A 19,291-nucleotide genomic window follows, 5' to 3' on the forward strand; every position below is an offset into this window, starting at 1 on the left:
TTCTGTCTCACAGGCTTCGCGTCCTCCTTCATGTGCAAATGATGACACGTGAAGCCTGGATCCAACCCCGTGATATCCTCAATTACCCACGCAAAAACATCTTTATTCTCTGACAAGCATTGTATCAGCTTACCCTTCCACTCATTTAGCAAATTGGACCCAACTGACGTGAATTTCTTTTCCTCCCCCGCCCCCAAGTTCACTATTTCAATCTCATCCAGAGTCTTCGGCTCCACCTCCTCGTCCATGGCGGTGATCTGTAATTGCTATGCTTGCCTCTTCCTGGGGTTGGATGACTCTCCTTCTATTCTGCGGATCATTCCCTTCACCATCCCCTAATAACTATTCTTAGCTGCCACTTGATCACCGCAGACTTCATACATCCCTGTTGGGGTGGGGAACCGAATTACCTGATAGTATATGGATGGTACCGCCTTCATCTCATGGATCCACTGCCTCCGATCCCTAGAATCACATTGTATTTGGAGTTGGAATCTACTACCATAAACCGAGTGAACATCGTCACCGGCCCCATCGTCACTTGCAACAAAAGTTCTCCCATAGGCTCCGTCATACTTCCATTGAATCTACACAAGTTGGTCCGCAGAGATCTAAGCTGTCTGGGATCAATCCTCATTTCGTCCAAGGCTCCTCTGAATAATAAGTTCACTGCACTACCGCAATCAATTAATACCCTCTTGACCATGAAATTGCCCATCGCCACAGTGATAACCATAGCGTCCTTATGGGGGGAATCGATAGCTTTTAGGTTCGCGCTTGTGAATACAATCCGATCCCCTCCCTCCGCAGACCATGACTTAGGTCGCGGAAACCATGTTGCTTCATTGATCTGCTGGATACTCGCGGTTCTCCTTATCTTCTCTCTGTGAGCGTTATGACTCAGAACCTCTCCACTGAAAATAACATTGATAGTTCCCAATATCCTTCCCTGAGCTGGTATCTGCTCCTCATTCGGGGCACCCACTATAAACTCTCTCATCATACCCTTCTCCACCAACATCTGAATCAACCATTTCAATGCATAGCATTCATTATTCTCATGATTTCGTACCTGGTGATATGCATAGTACGGCTTGTTCAGCATCTCGATCGGTGTACTCCGTGGTCCCTCATATCCCTGAAGATTCTTAATCAACGGCAATATCTTACTCAGTGGCCTATTCAACAGTGTCTATTCCAGTTCGAAGGTATGGCTTTCTCTCCCTATTCTCCCTTCGCACTCCCTCCCTACTCCTTTCCGGCCGCGATGAATATCCGCGGTACCCACCATTTCCTCTATCTGACGACTCCGTCTTTAGGTGATCCTCGCCTTTTTCTAAAGATAACTTAACAATGCCTTCCCTGACTTTCTAGAATCCATCTGCATTATGTCTTCATGCCTTACGTATTTCTCCACCCGTGGATATAACTCGTGCAAAGTCGCGATCTCATTCTTAGCCACGAACTGATGTACTCCCGTTCCCAGCCGCAAACCTCTTTCAAATGCTATTACCGCTGTCCTTTCATATAAGTTTTCTACCTTCAATGTCTCGGCTTTGAATCGGCACAGATAATCCCTTACCGATTCCTTGAATCTTTGCCTAACGTTGAACAAAGACGCGATATCCACCATTCGCCTTTTCTGATGTATGAAATGGTCTATAAACGCCTGCTCCAACTCTTGAAAACTATTTATGCTCTGTAGGAACCGTTATTTTAGAATGACTATTTCTACAAATCGTGAACACCACGCGTAGCGAAATTAATGGGTGTCCACGATTTGTGATTGGAAACATACCTTTGAGAATCGATTTAGATGTAATCTCTGAGAATCCAAGCTTTATGAAATCCGAAAACAACCCCTTGATCTTCTGTTGTATTCTTTTAGAATAGATTGGACGTTGTGTGGACAACGATCTACTAATACCCTTCTTTCTCACAAAGCTAGATCCAATTTTGGATCTATCTTTCCTTGCCTCTTTTTCTAATACACTGAATAGTTAATTTCGACCAGAGAGAGAGTATTCTATTTATAGGCTACAACAGGGACCATGAGGAGAAATCAGGTTGGCCTCCCCGACGGCTTGGGCTTTCCATGTTAAGCCCGGAACACACGCGGCCCAAGTCCATCAACAAATGACTTATTCTACTAAAGGTCATTGTTGCACTACCGCCCTAATCCCAAATTACGCGGTTATGGGCTCCATATTATATGCTCGTTGATCTCCCCCGTTTTAAGATATCGAATGTCCGTTGATTAAGTCAAGTTCTCGACAACTACATTAATCAATTTCTTATGTCCTTGAGTAGTACCACTCAACCTCATTGTCATGTCGGAATAAATCCACCTGCAGGGTTTACATGACAATCTTTTTGAGCTCCTCAAGGGGACATCATCAACCCGACTTCTTGCGGGTCACGGATTCCTTCTATAATCAACAGCACACCTTACATATAATGTCATTACCCAATCCATCAAGTTTGTTGATTCACAAATGAATCTCACTCATTGATGATTTAAAGCAATGTACAATGCGTGTAAGTGCCTGTTATTATATCCAGATTAAGAGGACAATCATCCATAATATCAGAGGCTTTTGTTCTCTTATATAGTCAGTATAAGGATAAACAACCTCACTTGGTCCTGTTCAATACACACAAAGTGTACTAGTGTAATCCTATAGTCAAGATAGACTAATACCAGATTATACTACAACCGTACCAATGGTTTGTCCAAATCCATCTAGGTTGTGAACGATTACTTATACTTTATAAGGTACTGATGATATGATCTTCTGTGTGTTCACACCATATCATCTACAACAAAAAGTATTAGACACATGTATATAACTAATAACATATATAATATGCATAACATTTGCCCATATGATTCTCATTCAAAATATAAAGAATTAGAGTTAATACAAAAGTAATGCTTTTAGTATATAATCCTATCATGCTCCTCGAAGGCAATCGGTAGTACCAGTCTGACCCCCCCCCCCCCCCATTTTAAGGCTAGCTAGGAACATCATGCATCGCAACCCATCATACCGAGCTTCTTGCCAGAGAGGCATTTGTTGTCAAAAATGATGAATGTGATCTGCTGGGTCCCATTTGCCATCGTACCTTTTGAACCTGGGTTGATTGAACCGTTTTGGCACCTCTAAAGCCCATATGGTTCAGGTTAGCCAGCCACCACCAAACTAGCCGCTCCCATTTGGGCTTTCGCCTGTTGAAGATTCACCTCCCGGTCATTATTTATCATCTCTTGGACTTGCTCCATCGTGAGGCCGGTCACCGGGTTCTCAATGAGGTCCGGCTCCGCTTCTTCATTATCAAGCTCCTCACTCGCTTCCGCTCTCACTTCCTCCTCCACCGTTTCTCTTTCCTTTCTTAGTGCGTCAATCTCCTATCTCAATCTCGCGATCTCTTCTTGCATAAGCTGTGTCTCTTCTAAAGCTGAACCAGCGACGGTATCCTCTCCTTGATCTCCCCCTTCATCGCTCACTACTTCTACCTCAAGCTCCTGCACCACCACCTTTCTCGGTCGGCCTACTCCTCTCTTTCCTACTTTTGCCATTTTCACGTTGCTTTAATCTCTCAGTCCCCACAAACGGCGCTAAATGTTGTATCTCACTCTCTACTAACACCCTTGTTTCCTCACTCTTCTAGGTCTAGCCCTCTCTTGATAATGAAAAAACCTCCCCTTTCTCTCTCCTTCTCTTTCCTCTTTATACTTCTCTCCTTTTACATCCCAACCATCCATCTGTCCCTCTATCTTGCGACCTTCTTTTCTCCACGTGTAGGGTTACTGTACAGTAACTATGAGTCCACGGTCCGATCTTGTACACCACACCTCCGCAGCGTATATTACTACGTGTTCATCCCACCATTGATCTCCCATACCCCAGATCCTACCACCACAGAAATCGAGCAATAACTCCTTTAGGCCATTGATACTTGTAACAGAGTACCACTGACCCCAAAGCAATACAATCATAATACACATGATTATAATATGCTCATTAACAAATAGATATATCACGCCGGTGGATATCTGCATACAGATATTGACCATGATAGTTATTACCAAGATGCTTAAGGCAGCCATGTTTGTCAAACATTCGGATTTTCTGTTGTCTCCTATTGAAGGATTGAGGAAACCCATTGAAATACATTTGAAAGTAGTTCCAGTGAGCTTTGAAAGTTGGTATTTGGCATGGGGCATGGGCGTTGTTAAGTCTACTGGCAGTTTTGTGCATATAGAAAGCAGGGTTAAAGTAACTAGATTTAATAGTAACAGAATTAAGTGAGAAAAGCCGGCATGGTATCCATCCCTTCTTGTGATGGATTACGGCTATAATATCACCAAGCATGAATAACAAACATACCAAGGAGCCTGTTGCTATGTACAAACCGATCACTAGAACAGGAGAAGAGTACTTGGATACATCTAGCTTTCCGTTGATGAAACCATTTGTCATCTTTCTTTCTTATTGATCTGCCCTGGATCAATAAGAAACTTGATCTACCCTGGATACATCTAGCTTTCCGTTGATACTTGTAAGTCTGAAAGAGTTCTGTATTACCTAACCAAATTAAACTTGGTTGAATATTTATTGTCAAGCTTATGAGCTTATCTATAAGCCATTTATACTCTATTTTTAATTATCAGGTCTAGTTGAAGACTTTTTCTGCTTAACATCTTACTTATTTTAATAAAGATGTATTGTTTTGCTAACTTAATAAAAAAAAGACATTGGGTTGACAGTGTTTTTTTTGTGTGTATTGGAGGGGACCTAATTTCCCATCTAGTGCGGGAACATCCTAATTGGCTCATCTAGGGGGGGTGGGGCAATACTCGTTAACCCTAGATTCTCTTGCAGAATTCTATCGAAGGATTGTCAGTGAAAACAAAAAAAATAAAAGTACAGTAAAATGAAACAATCAGGGATCTGGAACTATTTTTGTTAAGTTTCTATTGTAGTTCAGTATGTACTTCAATTGTAATTTGGATGTTCACCATACTTGGTGTCAGTACCCTCCACTCTCAACCACTCGTGGCAAACCACGTGTCCAGACTACAAGCAGGTCGTGCATCAGGTCATCCAAACAACCTAAGGTCAGGTCATCTAAACGACCTAGAAAACGTAACCGTTGCAAGCTAATCAACAGCATCATTAATGATAGATCATTACTTCGTAACGGAAGGAGTAAAAGGAATCATCAAGACAGCGCAAAAAGGGGATCTACGCCTATAAAAGGAGACGTCTTCTCCATTCTCAAGAGGGGGGGAGGCGGCTCACATTCTCTCAATCTCCAACTCAATCACTCGAGATGAACTACGTCTGACTTGATTCCAGTTCATCAGAGAACTGGATACGTAGGCAGCTCAGAACACCGACCTGAGTTCAGTCAAACATCTTATACAAACCTTATTCTCCAAGATTGTAAGGTCGTGACTAAAATGTACCTCTACATTGGCACCGTCTATTGGTTCGTTTTCTTGAGAAAAAGCATTCACACTATTTTCTCAAGCCCACGAAACTTGGTAAAACCACCATGGAAGAACAGTCAGCGTTCTAAGAGATAAGTCTACATTCAACCATCCTTCATTTATACTAATCTTTAATCTTTGGATCAGTTCGGATAATTTGTGCACACTTCTATGTTGTAAGATATACTTCATACTTACAGATCACTCGCAGTCGATCTAGTACCAACCCGAGGGATGCAACTACCACCAAGTTACACGTTCCCTTACGGCGAATCAGTGACAATACAGATCCAGGAATCCAGCTTACAGGTCGCTTCTTACTAGGTCAACTAAGGTGTTGGTTCAACCAATCTCAAACAGAAATTTCAGAGCATGCTAATCTATGGACATATATCAATGAGGAAAAGCACACACCAGCATAACTCATCACATAGCTATATCAAAACCTCAGCCACATCTCATGCAAAGACCTTCGCTAAGTCGTCCATCAGCCAGGTCGTCATCAGTCATGTCTTCCATCAACCAGGTCGTCCTCAGCCAGGTCGTCCTCAGCTCAGGTCATCCTCAAGTCAGGTCGTCCTCAAGCTGGGCTATTAAATCGTTAAGTACTCACCGAGTAATCGGTGAATACTCGCTACTCACTGCTTAGCCGACCCGACTAACAATTTAATCCCATATCACAATCGGGCTCAAAAACTCTCCGAGTACTCGGCCGATTAGGTCTGAGAAGCCAAGTAGCCGAGTAATTGTGTTCACTATTTCAACTATTTCAATGTTAAATATTGAACTCGATATTTCTCCGATTCGACCAACCCTCAATTTTGTAAAGTTCTATACTTTAATCATATTTATTTTAGTTGATTGAGTGTTTTAATTGTTTATTGATCGATTGAGTTCTTAATTGGCCTCATTATGTTAGTATTTCAAACTTAAATATATTTAATAATTATTTGTAAAGAAATATAGTGTTATGAAAAATCACCCGATTAATCCCCGACCGATTACACGTACTCACTACTCACTCTTCAAACGAATAGCGAACGAGTAGCGATTTAACTGCACAATCCTTAAGTCAGCTCATCCTCAGATCAGCTCATCCTCAAGTCAGGTTGTCCTCAAGTCAGCTCATCCTCATATCAGCTCATCCTCAGCTCAGGTCGTCATCAAGTCATCTCATCCTTAGATCAGCTCATCATCAGATCAGCGTATCATCAGCTCAGGTTATCCTCAGATCAGGTCGTCTATCAGCCTTCCATTAGTCAAGTCATCCTTAGTCAAGTCTTCCATCAACCAGGTCATCCTCCGCTAGATTTTCGTCAGATCAGGACAAAAACATAAAAATGTGAATTTACAAGAGAAAATAGTAGATTTTGACCTTGAAAATGGCCACCACATAGCAAAGCTCGGTGGTGACAGCGTGCGCGCCGCTGAGATATTTCTGAATTGGGGTCACACGTGTGATTCTGACAACTATAGCCAAAGTTATGGCCAAAATACCAAAATGCATCAAAACTCAGCATCCTCAGCTCAGGTCGTCCTCAAGTCAGGTCATCCTCAAGTCAGGTCATCCTCATATCAGCTCATCCTCAGATCAGCTTGTCCTCAGCTCAGGTCTTCCTCAGGTCAGGTCGTCCTCAGATCAAGTCATCCTCAAGTCAGGTCAGAGTTGGTCTACAACCTGGAAGAAGCAACCAATATTCCAACTATCAGTTCAACTCGAAAACAATCACTATCAGTTCAGCTTGTACACAGGTTGTTATCAGTTCACTGGAGCTTGAACGAACATCAATATTTCAAGTCATCCCAGACTGACCACACCGCAAAGCTCGCGTCGATGATGTCAATCAATCTATAAAAGCTCACTTGCCATGGAGTTATACCACACATAAAAAGTTGCCAGCATATCCACCATCAATTGAAATAACAAATCAAGGGGAAGCAATACTTTGTCTAATCAAGGAATCAACAATTCCAAACCGAGAAGCATCCAAATGTTCCCAAATCAGATATAACAATTCAAAGCACGCAGTTCCCTCCTTCAACAGTTCGCATATACTACAAACCAGTGAGTCGCTCAAATTGCAAAATGGAATATCACTCCCTTGCAGTCTATTGCAATCCAATCAAGCTGGGGGGCTAGCCATCGCCATCTCCGAACTGGGACAAGTTATTGCCATCTAAACATGGCAACCAAACTCCAACACTGGGGCTAAACAACATTAACACCCACAAAAGGCTGCTTCTACTTCGAACTAAGGGCTAGCTATAAGCACGCCAACTCAAGGCTAACTATCAATCATAGTAATGCCCCCAAAAGGCTTACTATCAGCTAACCAAATTGGCATCTACAATCATAGTAACGCCTCCAAAAGGCTTACTAATCAGCCAACTCAAATGGCATCTACGACAACAATAGCGCCCTCAAAAGGCTAACTATCAACCAATCAGCTTGACGTCCTGCTAAGGATCAAGTTCGAACCACGCACTACGATGTCAGATCACAATTAAAGACGCTCAACTAGGAAACAACCATAGTAACGCCCCCAAAAGGCTAGCTATCAACCATATTGACGCCTCCAAAAGGCTAACTATCAACAAAAATGCCCCCTAAAGGCGTACAAATCAACTTAACACCAATGCCAGGGTTAAGCTTTATTCAACTGTAATTACCACTCAAAGGCAAATTATCGGTCAAATTCAATCCATGGTACCCCCAAAAGGACCACAAATTAACTTAAGGCCTCTGATAGGGTTAATCTTGATTCAACTGTAATTACCAATCAAAGGCTAATTATCAGTCAAATCCAATCTACGAACTACGATCTACGCACTACAAGCTACGACATACGATTTATGATCTACGCACTACGAGCTACGATTTGCGTACTACGATGTAGGACCTACCATATCAACTCCCAACAAAGCTCTAAGTAACAAACAACATCCAGCCTACAAACACAAAAAAATCAATTCGCAACAATCTCCATTTTTCAACCAAGTAAGACACGCGGTCTCCTTTATTATCTTTCTTTACACCACTATTCTACAAACAGTGATATAAAGAAAGGAGGCTATGTCAATACCCTCCACTCTCAACCACTCGTGGCAGACCACGTGTCCAGACTACAAACAAGTCGTGTATACGACCTAAGGTCAGGTCGTCAAAATGACCTAGGAAATATAACCGCTGCAAGCTAGTCAACAGTATCATTAATGACAGATCATTACTTCATAACAGAAGAAGTAAAAGCAATCATCAAGACAGCGCAAAAGGGGGATCTACGCCTATAAAAGGAGACGTCTTCTCCATTATCAAAAGGGGGGAGGCTCACATTCTCTCCATCTCCAACTCAATTACTCAAGATGAACTACGTCTGACTTAATTCCAGTTCATCAGAAAACTGGATACGTAGGCAGCTTAGAACACCAACCTGAGTTCAGTCAAACATCTTATACAAACCTTATTTTCCGAGATTGTAAGGTCGTGACTAAAATGTACCTCTACACTTGGGATTATCCATTGATGCTGGCAGAATACACCTAAGTTCTTAGTGTTGAGGAGTGTAGAACTTTACGTTTCCACTGTATATAGTTCAGTTTTTCTTCAAATAGAGAATATCTCTATACTAGTATACTCGATTGTTAGGCTGGAGAAAGGAAGAATGTAAATGAGTGAGTGAGTATTGCTCAAGGTTTTTTTTTTTTCATGAATACAATTGTTGTTCGTCTGAATTCTAAAGCATCAGATTGTGCTTGTTCTGGACAATATTGTCCTACTGGACTGAAGGTGAATCATGATTGTAAGACATCATATGAACTGCCAAGAGGAATCCAGTTGTAATGGGTGAACCGATTTGAATAGAAACTATTTTGGGAATTATCTTAGTTCTTGGTGACCTTCAGGGAATAATCCGAGATTTTTTTATGGGTAAGTTTGATCTGAGTTCTTGGTGATGGGTAAGTTTGGGAATTATTTTTTGATGTATTTTCCCTAGCATTTCCTCCAAAACAAACACACCCTTAAGTTCATCTTGAGCCTCCAATGTTTCCATTTTTAAAAGAATTTTCAAGGCATTTAAGTTCCTCCATTCCTTTTGGGGAAGAATTGGGTTCGGTCCTTGTTTGGCTTGGGTTATAAGAAGTTTCAAAATAGGCCTTGTTTAATTACACAACTTGCCGTGTCTGCCGTTGATTCCTTTTAATTCTTATTATCGAAATAGAAATTCCTTTTAACGTTCGGGGTTTTATGGTATTGCTATAAATAGGATTTGGAGAATTCCCTGTTTCCGTTGGTCAGGGAAATGGCAACTTCTATTCCTCCCCCTTCACTTTCAGATGGAGAACCACGAGATGCTACTTGTCAATTCATTGCTAGAGCATATTGCGAAATTAGAACTAGTAACAGAAAATACGTTGCTGTAATATTTGATGATTCTGATTATATGTGTCTCTTACTTCAGTTAGCTCATTCTTCCGTAAGCCTCTATGAAATTTCAACGCGTGTGGATGCTTATGTTGAGGTTTTAATAAATATTTCATCTGTAAAGTTGAATCTGAAGAAAAAAGACCGAATCATTAGAGATGTTCAATTTTTGGTTGTCAATGAAGTTTTTGAGCTAAATGAGGCAGATTTTGAACAAATTCGCAATAAGCAGGGGCAGACCCAAAGGAGGGCTAACAGGGGCTATAGCCCCCCTAACTTTCTTGGAAAAAAAATATACTATACCTCTACTAACAAACCTGTTGAAAATTACAAAATATACCAACTCTATATCTATATCTTAATATTAAAGCTCCCACAAAAGGTATTTTTCGAACTCAATTAAAATTCCATGTCATCAACTTAATAGTTAACTTCAAACGGAAAATTCTTTTCCTTTTAGAATCCAACTTCAAACGGAAATCTACTTTCCTTTTAAAACCAAAACTCAAATAGTAGCATAAAAACTCTTTATTTCCAAATTAAAATGGGATTCCTCTCCCAATTAAAAAACACGGGTTTTTAAAACTTAATTAAAACAATTTGTTAAGAAATTAAAACGGGTTTTTAAGACTTGATTAAAATAATTTGTTAGGAAATTAAAACAGGTTAGCGACGAAAACAGGAATCACGATTTGTTATGATTGTTGACAAATTTTTAAAAGAGCTGGTGCGTATGTACGAGTCTATTTTCTAGTACTATATTCTATGTAGGTACTAATAAAGAACATGGGCAGTTTTCTAGTGGGGAAAAAAAAAAAAAAAAAACAAACAAACAAACAAACATTATATGCTAGTATGTCTCCTCTTTCCTAACCTGACTTCTTCCAAGAGTGGAAAAAGAAGAATAGCATTCTCACACGGTAAATATATATATTTAACAGAGTATAGTATCTCTTTTACTCTCTTATTCTCCAAGTTCATTCTCAAATATCAAAAATGGAAATTAAAAAAAATTAAAACCTAAAAAAAAACATCTTGTTTGTTTGTGTGCAATATTGCTTGGTTCTCTTAAGAGAAAAAAAAAATCCTTGAAGTTTAACTACAAAGTAGCCCCCCCTTATAAAAGATCCTGGTTCCGCCCCGGGCAATAAGGTGTTAGATTCTTTTGTTGCCCCTAAGTTGGGGGAGAAAACCAAAGTTGTTGTTGATGCTCAAACTCAGAAAACAAATAGGTTAGTCAAAACCAAGGTTCAAAATATCGATATCGATCAATATATCGGTGTACCCAAAAACCGATATATATCGGAAATATCGGATATATCCATTATTTTGATGACCAGTCCAAACTATTTAAAATATCGAAAATATCGGATATATCGAAAATATAATATCGGAAATATCGGAAATATATCGGAAATATATTGGAAATATCGGATTTATATTAAAAAATGGTCAAAAAATCAATCGATATATATCGTAAATATCGGATATATCGATTATATCGGCGATATAAACTTTTATATCGGAAATTACGATATATATCGGAAAAAAAAAAAGATACTATATTCGGTGGATATATGTCGGAAATATCGATGTCGGTGTACCAAAATACCGATATATATCGGCGATATATCGGATATATCGGCGATATTTTGAACCTTGGTCAAAACTAGTGTTTTCTCTCAGTAGGCTCAATAGAAAGTAAACTTAATTACTTATGAGTGCTTTGCTACTTGTTACTCAGGTCCGTCAGAGAGCTGTATGATCAAGTAGAGGACGATTGCTCTGATGATGATGAGAAAATATTTGGTGATGAGAATGAATATTTTAATAATCAAATTGATGTGTGAGTCACACTGTTTATTTGCTTATAATTTATTAATTTCAGTGTTCAACTCTGGGTGGGGTGCTGTTGACTCGTTCTCCTACTTATTTCTGCGTTCGATAATATTTGGTGTATTATCATCTAGCCCTACATAGAACATGTTACTCTTCTATATTCACTTGTGTGTTCTTGAGGCTCACAACACATCTATATACCATTGTTAGAGTTTTAACCTCAAGTGGTTCTAGATATTAGGTCGAAGGGTACAACTGTATTTCATGTGTCTTATGTTAACTTTAACAACCTTTTATTATCTTGTCTAAGGTTTTCATCCTTCCATGCAGCTTATGCTCCCTTGTCAGGTTCAACTTTCAGCATCCTATAGTGGAAGTGGAGACCGTTGCTGCAATTTTACTATATTATCCCGAGTTCAAACAATTGGGACAGGAGATGGCGAAGTATGAAAGTGACCGCATTTGTGACTCCCTTATAGAACACTTGTTTGATGGTTCAAGTGATTGCTTAACTTCTAAAGAACTGTTGTGCCCACCAGGTAATCTATAGATATTGGTGAAATCAAAATAATTGTTTCTTCTTTTGTCTCTTTTTTGGCAATTTGTCTCATGCTCGACACTTCATTCTCCACTGTGCCTGTTACATTCTTTTTTCACTTGGGGAGCCTTTGTTTTGTTCGCGCACACTATTAATTTAGGAGAGACCTAATTACAGCTCCCCCTTCCACTTCTCTCAAGGCAACCCCAGTCTATATCATAACAGACAGGCACTTCGATTTCTCTAAAGGCAGACCCCATTAATTCCAAACTTGTCTCTTCTTCTTCCTCGTATATTTTAAACACGATTTCTTCTTCTTCCTTTCCAATCTAACTTAATTTTTCACCACACCATATCCCACCACAGCACCCAATTTATTTTGTTATTCCTCCTTAACTTCAAATTCGTGTTCCTCTCCACCACTCCAATTCCATCACCCATCAAATCCATACCCGCAATACAGTAATTGTTGTTGTTGCCTTGAGAAGCTTAAATAAACCGGCCATTTTAGTTTCGGTTGGCCGGTTTATTGATCACCAACTTAACAAGACTGTTGAACTAGAGGACAGCCCCAGTACTCAAACTCCTGCACTCTCTGACATTCGTAACAGACCGACCAACAAAAACTAAAATAGTCAGTGGAGCTGGACTTCCCGTCTGAGTTTAACTATAGCTTTTTACTAGGACCCCTTTGTTTTGTTTTTAAGGTGGTCCGCTTTGAGACAAGTCAGTGGTGTAGATAGCCCTTCCCTTAATTTCCTGTAACAAGTTCTAACTGTTTAATCTTAGTTTTTTGTTTGTATTAACGCCCTTGATTTTCAATCTATTTTATTCGACTAATAGTCATAATTTTACAGGGGAGAATTCACCTTCCAGCAACTTCATGTGGATTTTACGCATCTTGAAGAAAGTTGTGGCAAATCTTTCCTCTCTATTTGAATATGAAACATCTCATTATTTATTAAGTGAGTACAGTTTGCCTATCTTGTTTTAAAAAGCAAGTCTATCATTGTCCTGATTGTTATGTGATGCTCTTTGTGCATTTGTCATACTGATTTTGAAGTTGAATACTTTGATATATATATACTTGTGTTGTATCCCTATATAGGTATTAGAGGCCAAGAGTGTGGGAATTTTAGAGAAAGCCACATTCAGAGTGCCCACATTGTGTGGACTTAGAGGCTAGAGCATCCTCCTAGTTCACTCGTAACCCAAATTTGAGTGGACTATTTTTTGTGATACCCCATGGTCCTCCCATTCTCCTATATTATGTACTCATAAGTCTTAATCACTTCGCCTGAAACGACCTTTACAATATTACCATGTTAATAGTTTTATGATATATATGTTGCGTAAGCAAGCAATGTTTAGACTGTATTTGATTAAAACTGGTGAACATATTATAAATTATATATTTATTTTTATTGCAAATGTATTACATTAACGAAAATTAATTGCAGAAAGTTAGCAAATGACTTGAAATATAAAGAAGGAAAATACTCCATTACCAGTTTTGACCAGAGAAGAATTGTATGTTGTCCAAGACATTGATGTCATTGTTGGGCCAAGATGACTTCCTTGCCATGATGTAGGATGGTTCTTCCAAGTCCAAGGAACCAAGCTTTCCTGAATAACCACACTCTTCTCCTTTTGCCAGCAAGCGAGCCACAACTTCTGCATTTGAAGTTCTTCTCCCATACCTTTCTTCGAATAGCGGAAAAATTGTGTAACAGAAATCTTTGAGACACGCTTGCGCAAAGTTTTATCTAATTTGCAATCTTGTGAAGGTTTCAATTGCTTGAAATTATGATTTAGAGAGTGTGCCTCATTTGGAATCTTCTGTGAATTTTGTTGGGTGGAAACTAGGATTTGGGAAGTAATCTCCATGAGACGTTTGCGTGCTCCATCGTTCCATCCCTGTCTTGAAGCACAAAAGTTGTCTCAAGACTTGTACCAACTTGATTAGCTTTGTTTTTTAAGTGCACGTCTCACTAATTCAAGTACACTATCTTCCACAAAATCTTCTGTTACTGATTATGATGTTTCATCGCTCGAATAATCACCCATACTGGTAGCTATTAAAAGCTTATAATTAGACTCGGTTGTATTGATGAGTGAGATTTAGAATCCAGTTTGATTAGAAAGAAATTTTAGTTGGCTGCTGTGACAAATAAATAAGGGAAACTTCTTTAATCGGACGTTGACTTAATCTTTAGGAAAACTGAACCCGTTGAATACGGCAGATATGATTGATTCCACCGATGGACGTAGCCCCACTAGTTGATTGTATGAAATACTTCTAATACCCTTCAAGATATTAGTGTTTTGTTTTTAGAAAAAATAATATATCATTATACAAATTTACATATATACCCTTGAACATCTTCCACCCTCTTGTGACATTTTTTCCTATCAAGTACATCAGAAATTATTTTCTCTCTCCTATTCCTACCCAAACAGGACGTTTCTTCTTCTCTCTCAACAACTTACACTCCTGAGTACAAAGTCACCAATGAAAACTCCCTTTGTTCTCGCCCAAATTCCTTTCCCTCACTTTTCTCCTACTATATTGACCAAATTGTATTGAAAATGTTTGGGAGCTTCCCTATTGTCTTATATCTTAGTTTAGTCGTTGTGAAATAGAGTTCTTGTATAGGAAACGGATGACAAGGCCTGCTTTTCCGTTTTAATCAAAGATATGGTTTTGTTAATCCCATTATAAGTACGGAAGTATATGGCAGAACAATGTAGTTTTTATCAGTACAAAAGTATACCCGAAAAAAAATGTGAATGTGACGGTAGAACACGGTAGTACTAGTTTTTATTTGTTGTACAAATGTATACCTGGGTAAGAACAAATATGTGTATGCCCAAAACTCAATATTGAAAGAGAGAAGTCAAAACATGTAGTGGAGTATGATCTTGCCCATATATAAAGTACCAATATACAAACAAATCTAAGAAGCACCACATGAGCAGCTTCAATAATTAGTATTGGAAAGCTATGATGTTGTTTAGAAAATGGTAATATGAGCAGAGGCATCAGAGATCAATTTATTTCCAAAGAAGGTTTATCATGTCTCAATGGTATTGTATGTTGTATTAGTCTGGAAAATAGATCACGTGGTAAAGAAATATCTATATAAACGTTCAATTCGTGGCATACTCCAATTGACGGCATGTTGTCTTCATTTAGGCGATGTTAGTAGAATAGGCAAAAGTACTTAATTAAGAAAGATTAATCTTAATTAAAGCAATTAAAAACAAAATCCAGTAGCACGTAGTTTAGTTTGTCCATCCAGGGACTCAAGCACTGCATTTTTGTGTTTTTTCACGGTTAACCCCGATTTTACCATTCCGTTCAACCCAGCAAGCAGGTCAAGCCACAGGCAAGCAAGTCTTTGGCCATTGTATGGTATTTCTTATCATGGCCCCAGTCCGAGTGAAATTGAGATGCTAATTTCCCAGTAGCTGATCTGCAAAAGCCAAGATCGAAGACCCGCGAATTGTAAGAATATGTCGCTTTTACCACGATCGGCGTTTTGATATACCACTTTTTCCGGAGCTTCGATTGTGGTATACAGCCTTTGTCGAGCATTAAGAGGGCATACTGAAGCAGGGTACCGAGCTTTTCGCGGCGGGGTTTAGGATTGGCGATAGGCTCCGCCAGCGAATCATATATCCAGCAAGTCCAAGTGGGGAAGTTGAAGACCACCAGTATCCAATGCATGTTTGAGATATTGAAGGCCATCATTATGCCATTAGATCTGGTGACGTATGGGATGCAGGTGTTTGGTTGGAGCATATCTCTGAAGGTCATCTCTTGGTTCGATGAAAGGTTAGAAGCAAGGACAAAAATCTTTTGATCCGTAGTCAAGCTTGGATCAGTAAGGCTCACTTTAACAGTCGCATATAATGACTCCCAGGTGACCTGCATCAGTTGAAACAAAAGTTATTTGCACGGTCTCAGAAAGCCTAGAAAAGTACGAAAAAAGAAGTGGGTTTCGGTCAAATAACCGGGATCAGTGTATTAGGGATGACAATGTAGGATTGCGACGAATCACGTGTTTTGAGTACATCATCAGAGTTGGCAAGTCTGTTATGGGCCCTGTCAAGAAGCGCCATGTAGAGCGAAATGACCTTGGCGACAAAAAGAAATAACGAATTTATCAATAAGACGAAACGAGTTGCGAATTAAGTTGGGTGAGTTCAGAGCAGCAGTTGACATACCTCATCATTTAGCCACTAATTAAGGCTAAGCAAGTGGTATGTGCTCATGCTTAAGTCCAATCCCCGACCATAAAACCTGAGCTTTATAGAGTTAGATACACCAGACTTTAATAGGTTGCGTACATGGTACCACCAATACAACTGTGCAAGGTATTTTGGATCAGTGCAAAATGTGGGCTCCAAAGGCATATTTCTCCTAGTAACAATGGAGGAATTCCTCTTTATTAATGGGCCACCCACAATCATGTGTTCCAGAAGCCTCTGATCACATAATTTGGCAGCTTGCTCCTCCAAATCACTGAATTTATTCCACTAATTCAATTGAGCAACTCCCAAAGCAGCATGACTAGAACTCCCAGAGAAACTCCCAGAGCAACTCACAGTACCATGATTGACAATTTCTTCCAGACCCAGAACTTTCCTATCGGTAACCTAAGAAAAAATGAAAATAGTAAGAGATAGTAAGTATCTTGTCTCGACAGGGGAACAATAACAATATGATATGTGACACTTTAATATATTTTGAAGATCTCCCCATAGTCATTACCAATGGAGTTTTAATCACACAAGCCACCTGCATAAATTATGATTAGAAGTCAGAAGGGAACCCCAAAATGTCTTAGAACTGCCACATAATGTACTACATAGTGTTTGGTACATATTTAAACAACCTTGTCATCCTGTTCCACCTTTATAGCAGCAGTTGGTCCAATTTGGAATTTAGATATTCGACTCTTCATATCAGCAGTTTTTTCAACATCATTTTTAAAAGCTAAACCATTGAAATCAGCAGTTTTATCTCCCGCATCAAAATCCAAACCCCGACCACCTTGCCGCCAACAGTACTCTTCCTCAATAATCCCACACTCTAACAAGTCCTTTGCTATTATTTTCCTGATATATGTTCGCCTTTTCGATGCAAAGACAGGCGGTAAATTTTAGAGTAGGCAGTCTGCAAAGGCAAGGGTGAATGCGCCACAACTGTTGTCGTCATCCTGTTTGGCGCATTTCGCAAACTCCAGATTCCACTGACTACCCAATTTGGCCATGTTTATACATCCACTATCCAGGCTCAAAAGTGTGTAAGGAAGCACCGTCAACAACTGGGTTAAACGTGGTGTTGGGTCAAGAACCCAGTTGGCACCATCCTTCGGCTTCTCCAATGAGTCGTAGATTTGAACACCCCACGTGACAGAGTTAACGATGATGATGATCCAATGCACTCCTTCAACATTCACCATCAACCCACGACAGTTTCTCAAGTCTGGCCCTGAATTGTCAAGCCGAACCAGTCCGATGATACGAATCTTTAAATTACGTACAATTTGCTGTCTAGCTGAAGAAAGCTTATCTTCTATGGGCATCTGCTTGTCTTCTAAAATAGTGGCCAATCCGTTGTACAAATCACACAAATAATGTTGTCATTACAATAATAAAATTAAATAAATCATTATACTGAACAAATAAATTATTATAGAATAAATTACTAGAAACATGTGTGAAATTACAGAGAACCACGACTCGGCAACTATGAAGTACAAATTCTCCATTCCACCGGGGTGTGCTACCACAAAATTACCAGCGACTCGGTAAAATTACATGTAGGAGTCTAGTACCTAGAACCCAAAAAACAAGAATAAATAGTCAACAAGTATATGCACAGGAAGTACTTTTAATAGACAGAGACATACTACATCATTAAGCCATCTACCCCCAAACAGTCCATAAAAGCTGCTGATGTCAATTAGAAACTCACTCCCGTACCGTCTAACAATTTCAGAGTGACTGGTTTCATTATTGTCGTGCTTATTCCAGTAATACGGCACTTGTACATACGAGGTATGCAATTCTGTCAGGTCATCTCCAACACTTTTTCAACTAGCAACACCATGAGCTCTTTTTAGCAATCCCACTCCCTTATTGAAAACACCAAGAATCAGATCATGGCAAATGTCAGCCACTTCCACCTCGAGTTGACTCCTCTTGTTTTCAGGGAAAATTTGTAGCCGCGACCTCCGTGCCATATCATCCTGCAGCACAGAAGCAGGGACAAAATTTTGTCCATCTTCTTCGTCATCAACCAAGATGCAATCTTCCTCCCTATTCTCTGACAACAACAAATTCTCAGAAAGTCCAATACCATGATCATCCACAATAGATGTCTCAGAAATATCCTATGCCAAAAATGGAAGAAGTTAAAAAGCATATATGATGTCTCACAACAGGGACATAAAGTACCACTAAAATAGCAACCTTTCCATCCACATTTAGATGATAACTTAGAGTAATTTGGGAGTTACGTAAAAAAAAAAGAACAATGTACCTTGACTGCAGTTTCCCCTTCTAAAGGAGCAGTTGGAGCAATTAGAATTTTGGAAATAGTGTTCCCACGAACACAGTTTTGTTCAGAATCAGCACCTTCCATAGCATCAGCACCACCACCCTAAACACTCACAGCAGGCATAGTGCATCTTTCTTCGGCTTGCATCCCCAATTCCTTCGAAATAGTAGCCTAAAAAAACATAATAATAACCTATAGACACGACAAAATTTAAAAAAAAAAAGTAATTAATAGTGAAGCACAAGCATCGGTATTACCATATCAAATGCAAAATCATCAGTGTATTGTTCGTTAAGATCAAATTCTAGTTCCCCATCTTCTAAGTTGTCCTCACAAATTGGAACAAATTCAACTTCACCATCGCTTGGAGTCACACAGACAACCTAAATAAATAAACAAACTTTATATTAGCTCAGAACGTAA

General features: G+C 39.4%; 1 protein-coding gene across 1 annotated transcript; it reads right to left on the reverse strand.

Annotated features, from left to right (window-relative positions):
- Positions 1-436: 436 nt before the first annotated feature.
- LOC147499120 (uncharacterized) lies at positions 437-1,021 on the reverse strand. Its single transcript, XM_086563419.1, has one exon. The coding sequence runs from the start codon at positions 1,019-1,021 to the stop codon at positions 437-439; it is 585 nt and encodes a 194-aa protein (XP_086419545.1).
- Between the last annotated feature and the right edge of the window lie 18,270 nt (positions 1,022-19,291).

This window comes from Coptis chinensis, chromosome 5 (genome assembly GCF_015680905.1).
Source record: "Coptis chinensis isolate HL-2020 chromosome 5, ASM1568090v1, whole genome shotgun sequence".
In the NCBI taxonomy this organism is placed as follows: domain Eukaryota; kingdom Viridiplantae; phylum Streptophyta; class Magnoliopsida; order Ranunculales; family Ranunculaceae; genus Coptis; species Coptis chinensis.

What these genes read in the sequence shown, in the direction of transcription:
- LOC147499120 (XM_086563419.1), bottom strand. Translation starts at nt 1,021, where the DNA reads ATGTTGGTGGAGAAGGGTATGATGAGAGAGTTTATAGTGGGTGCCCCG.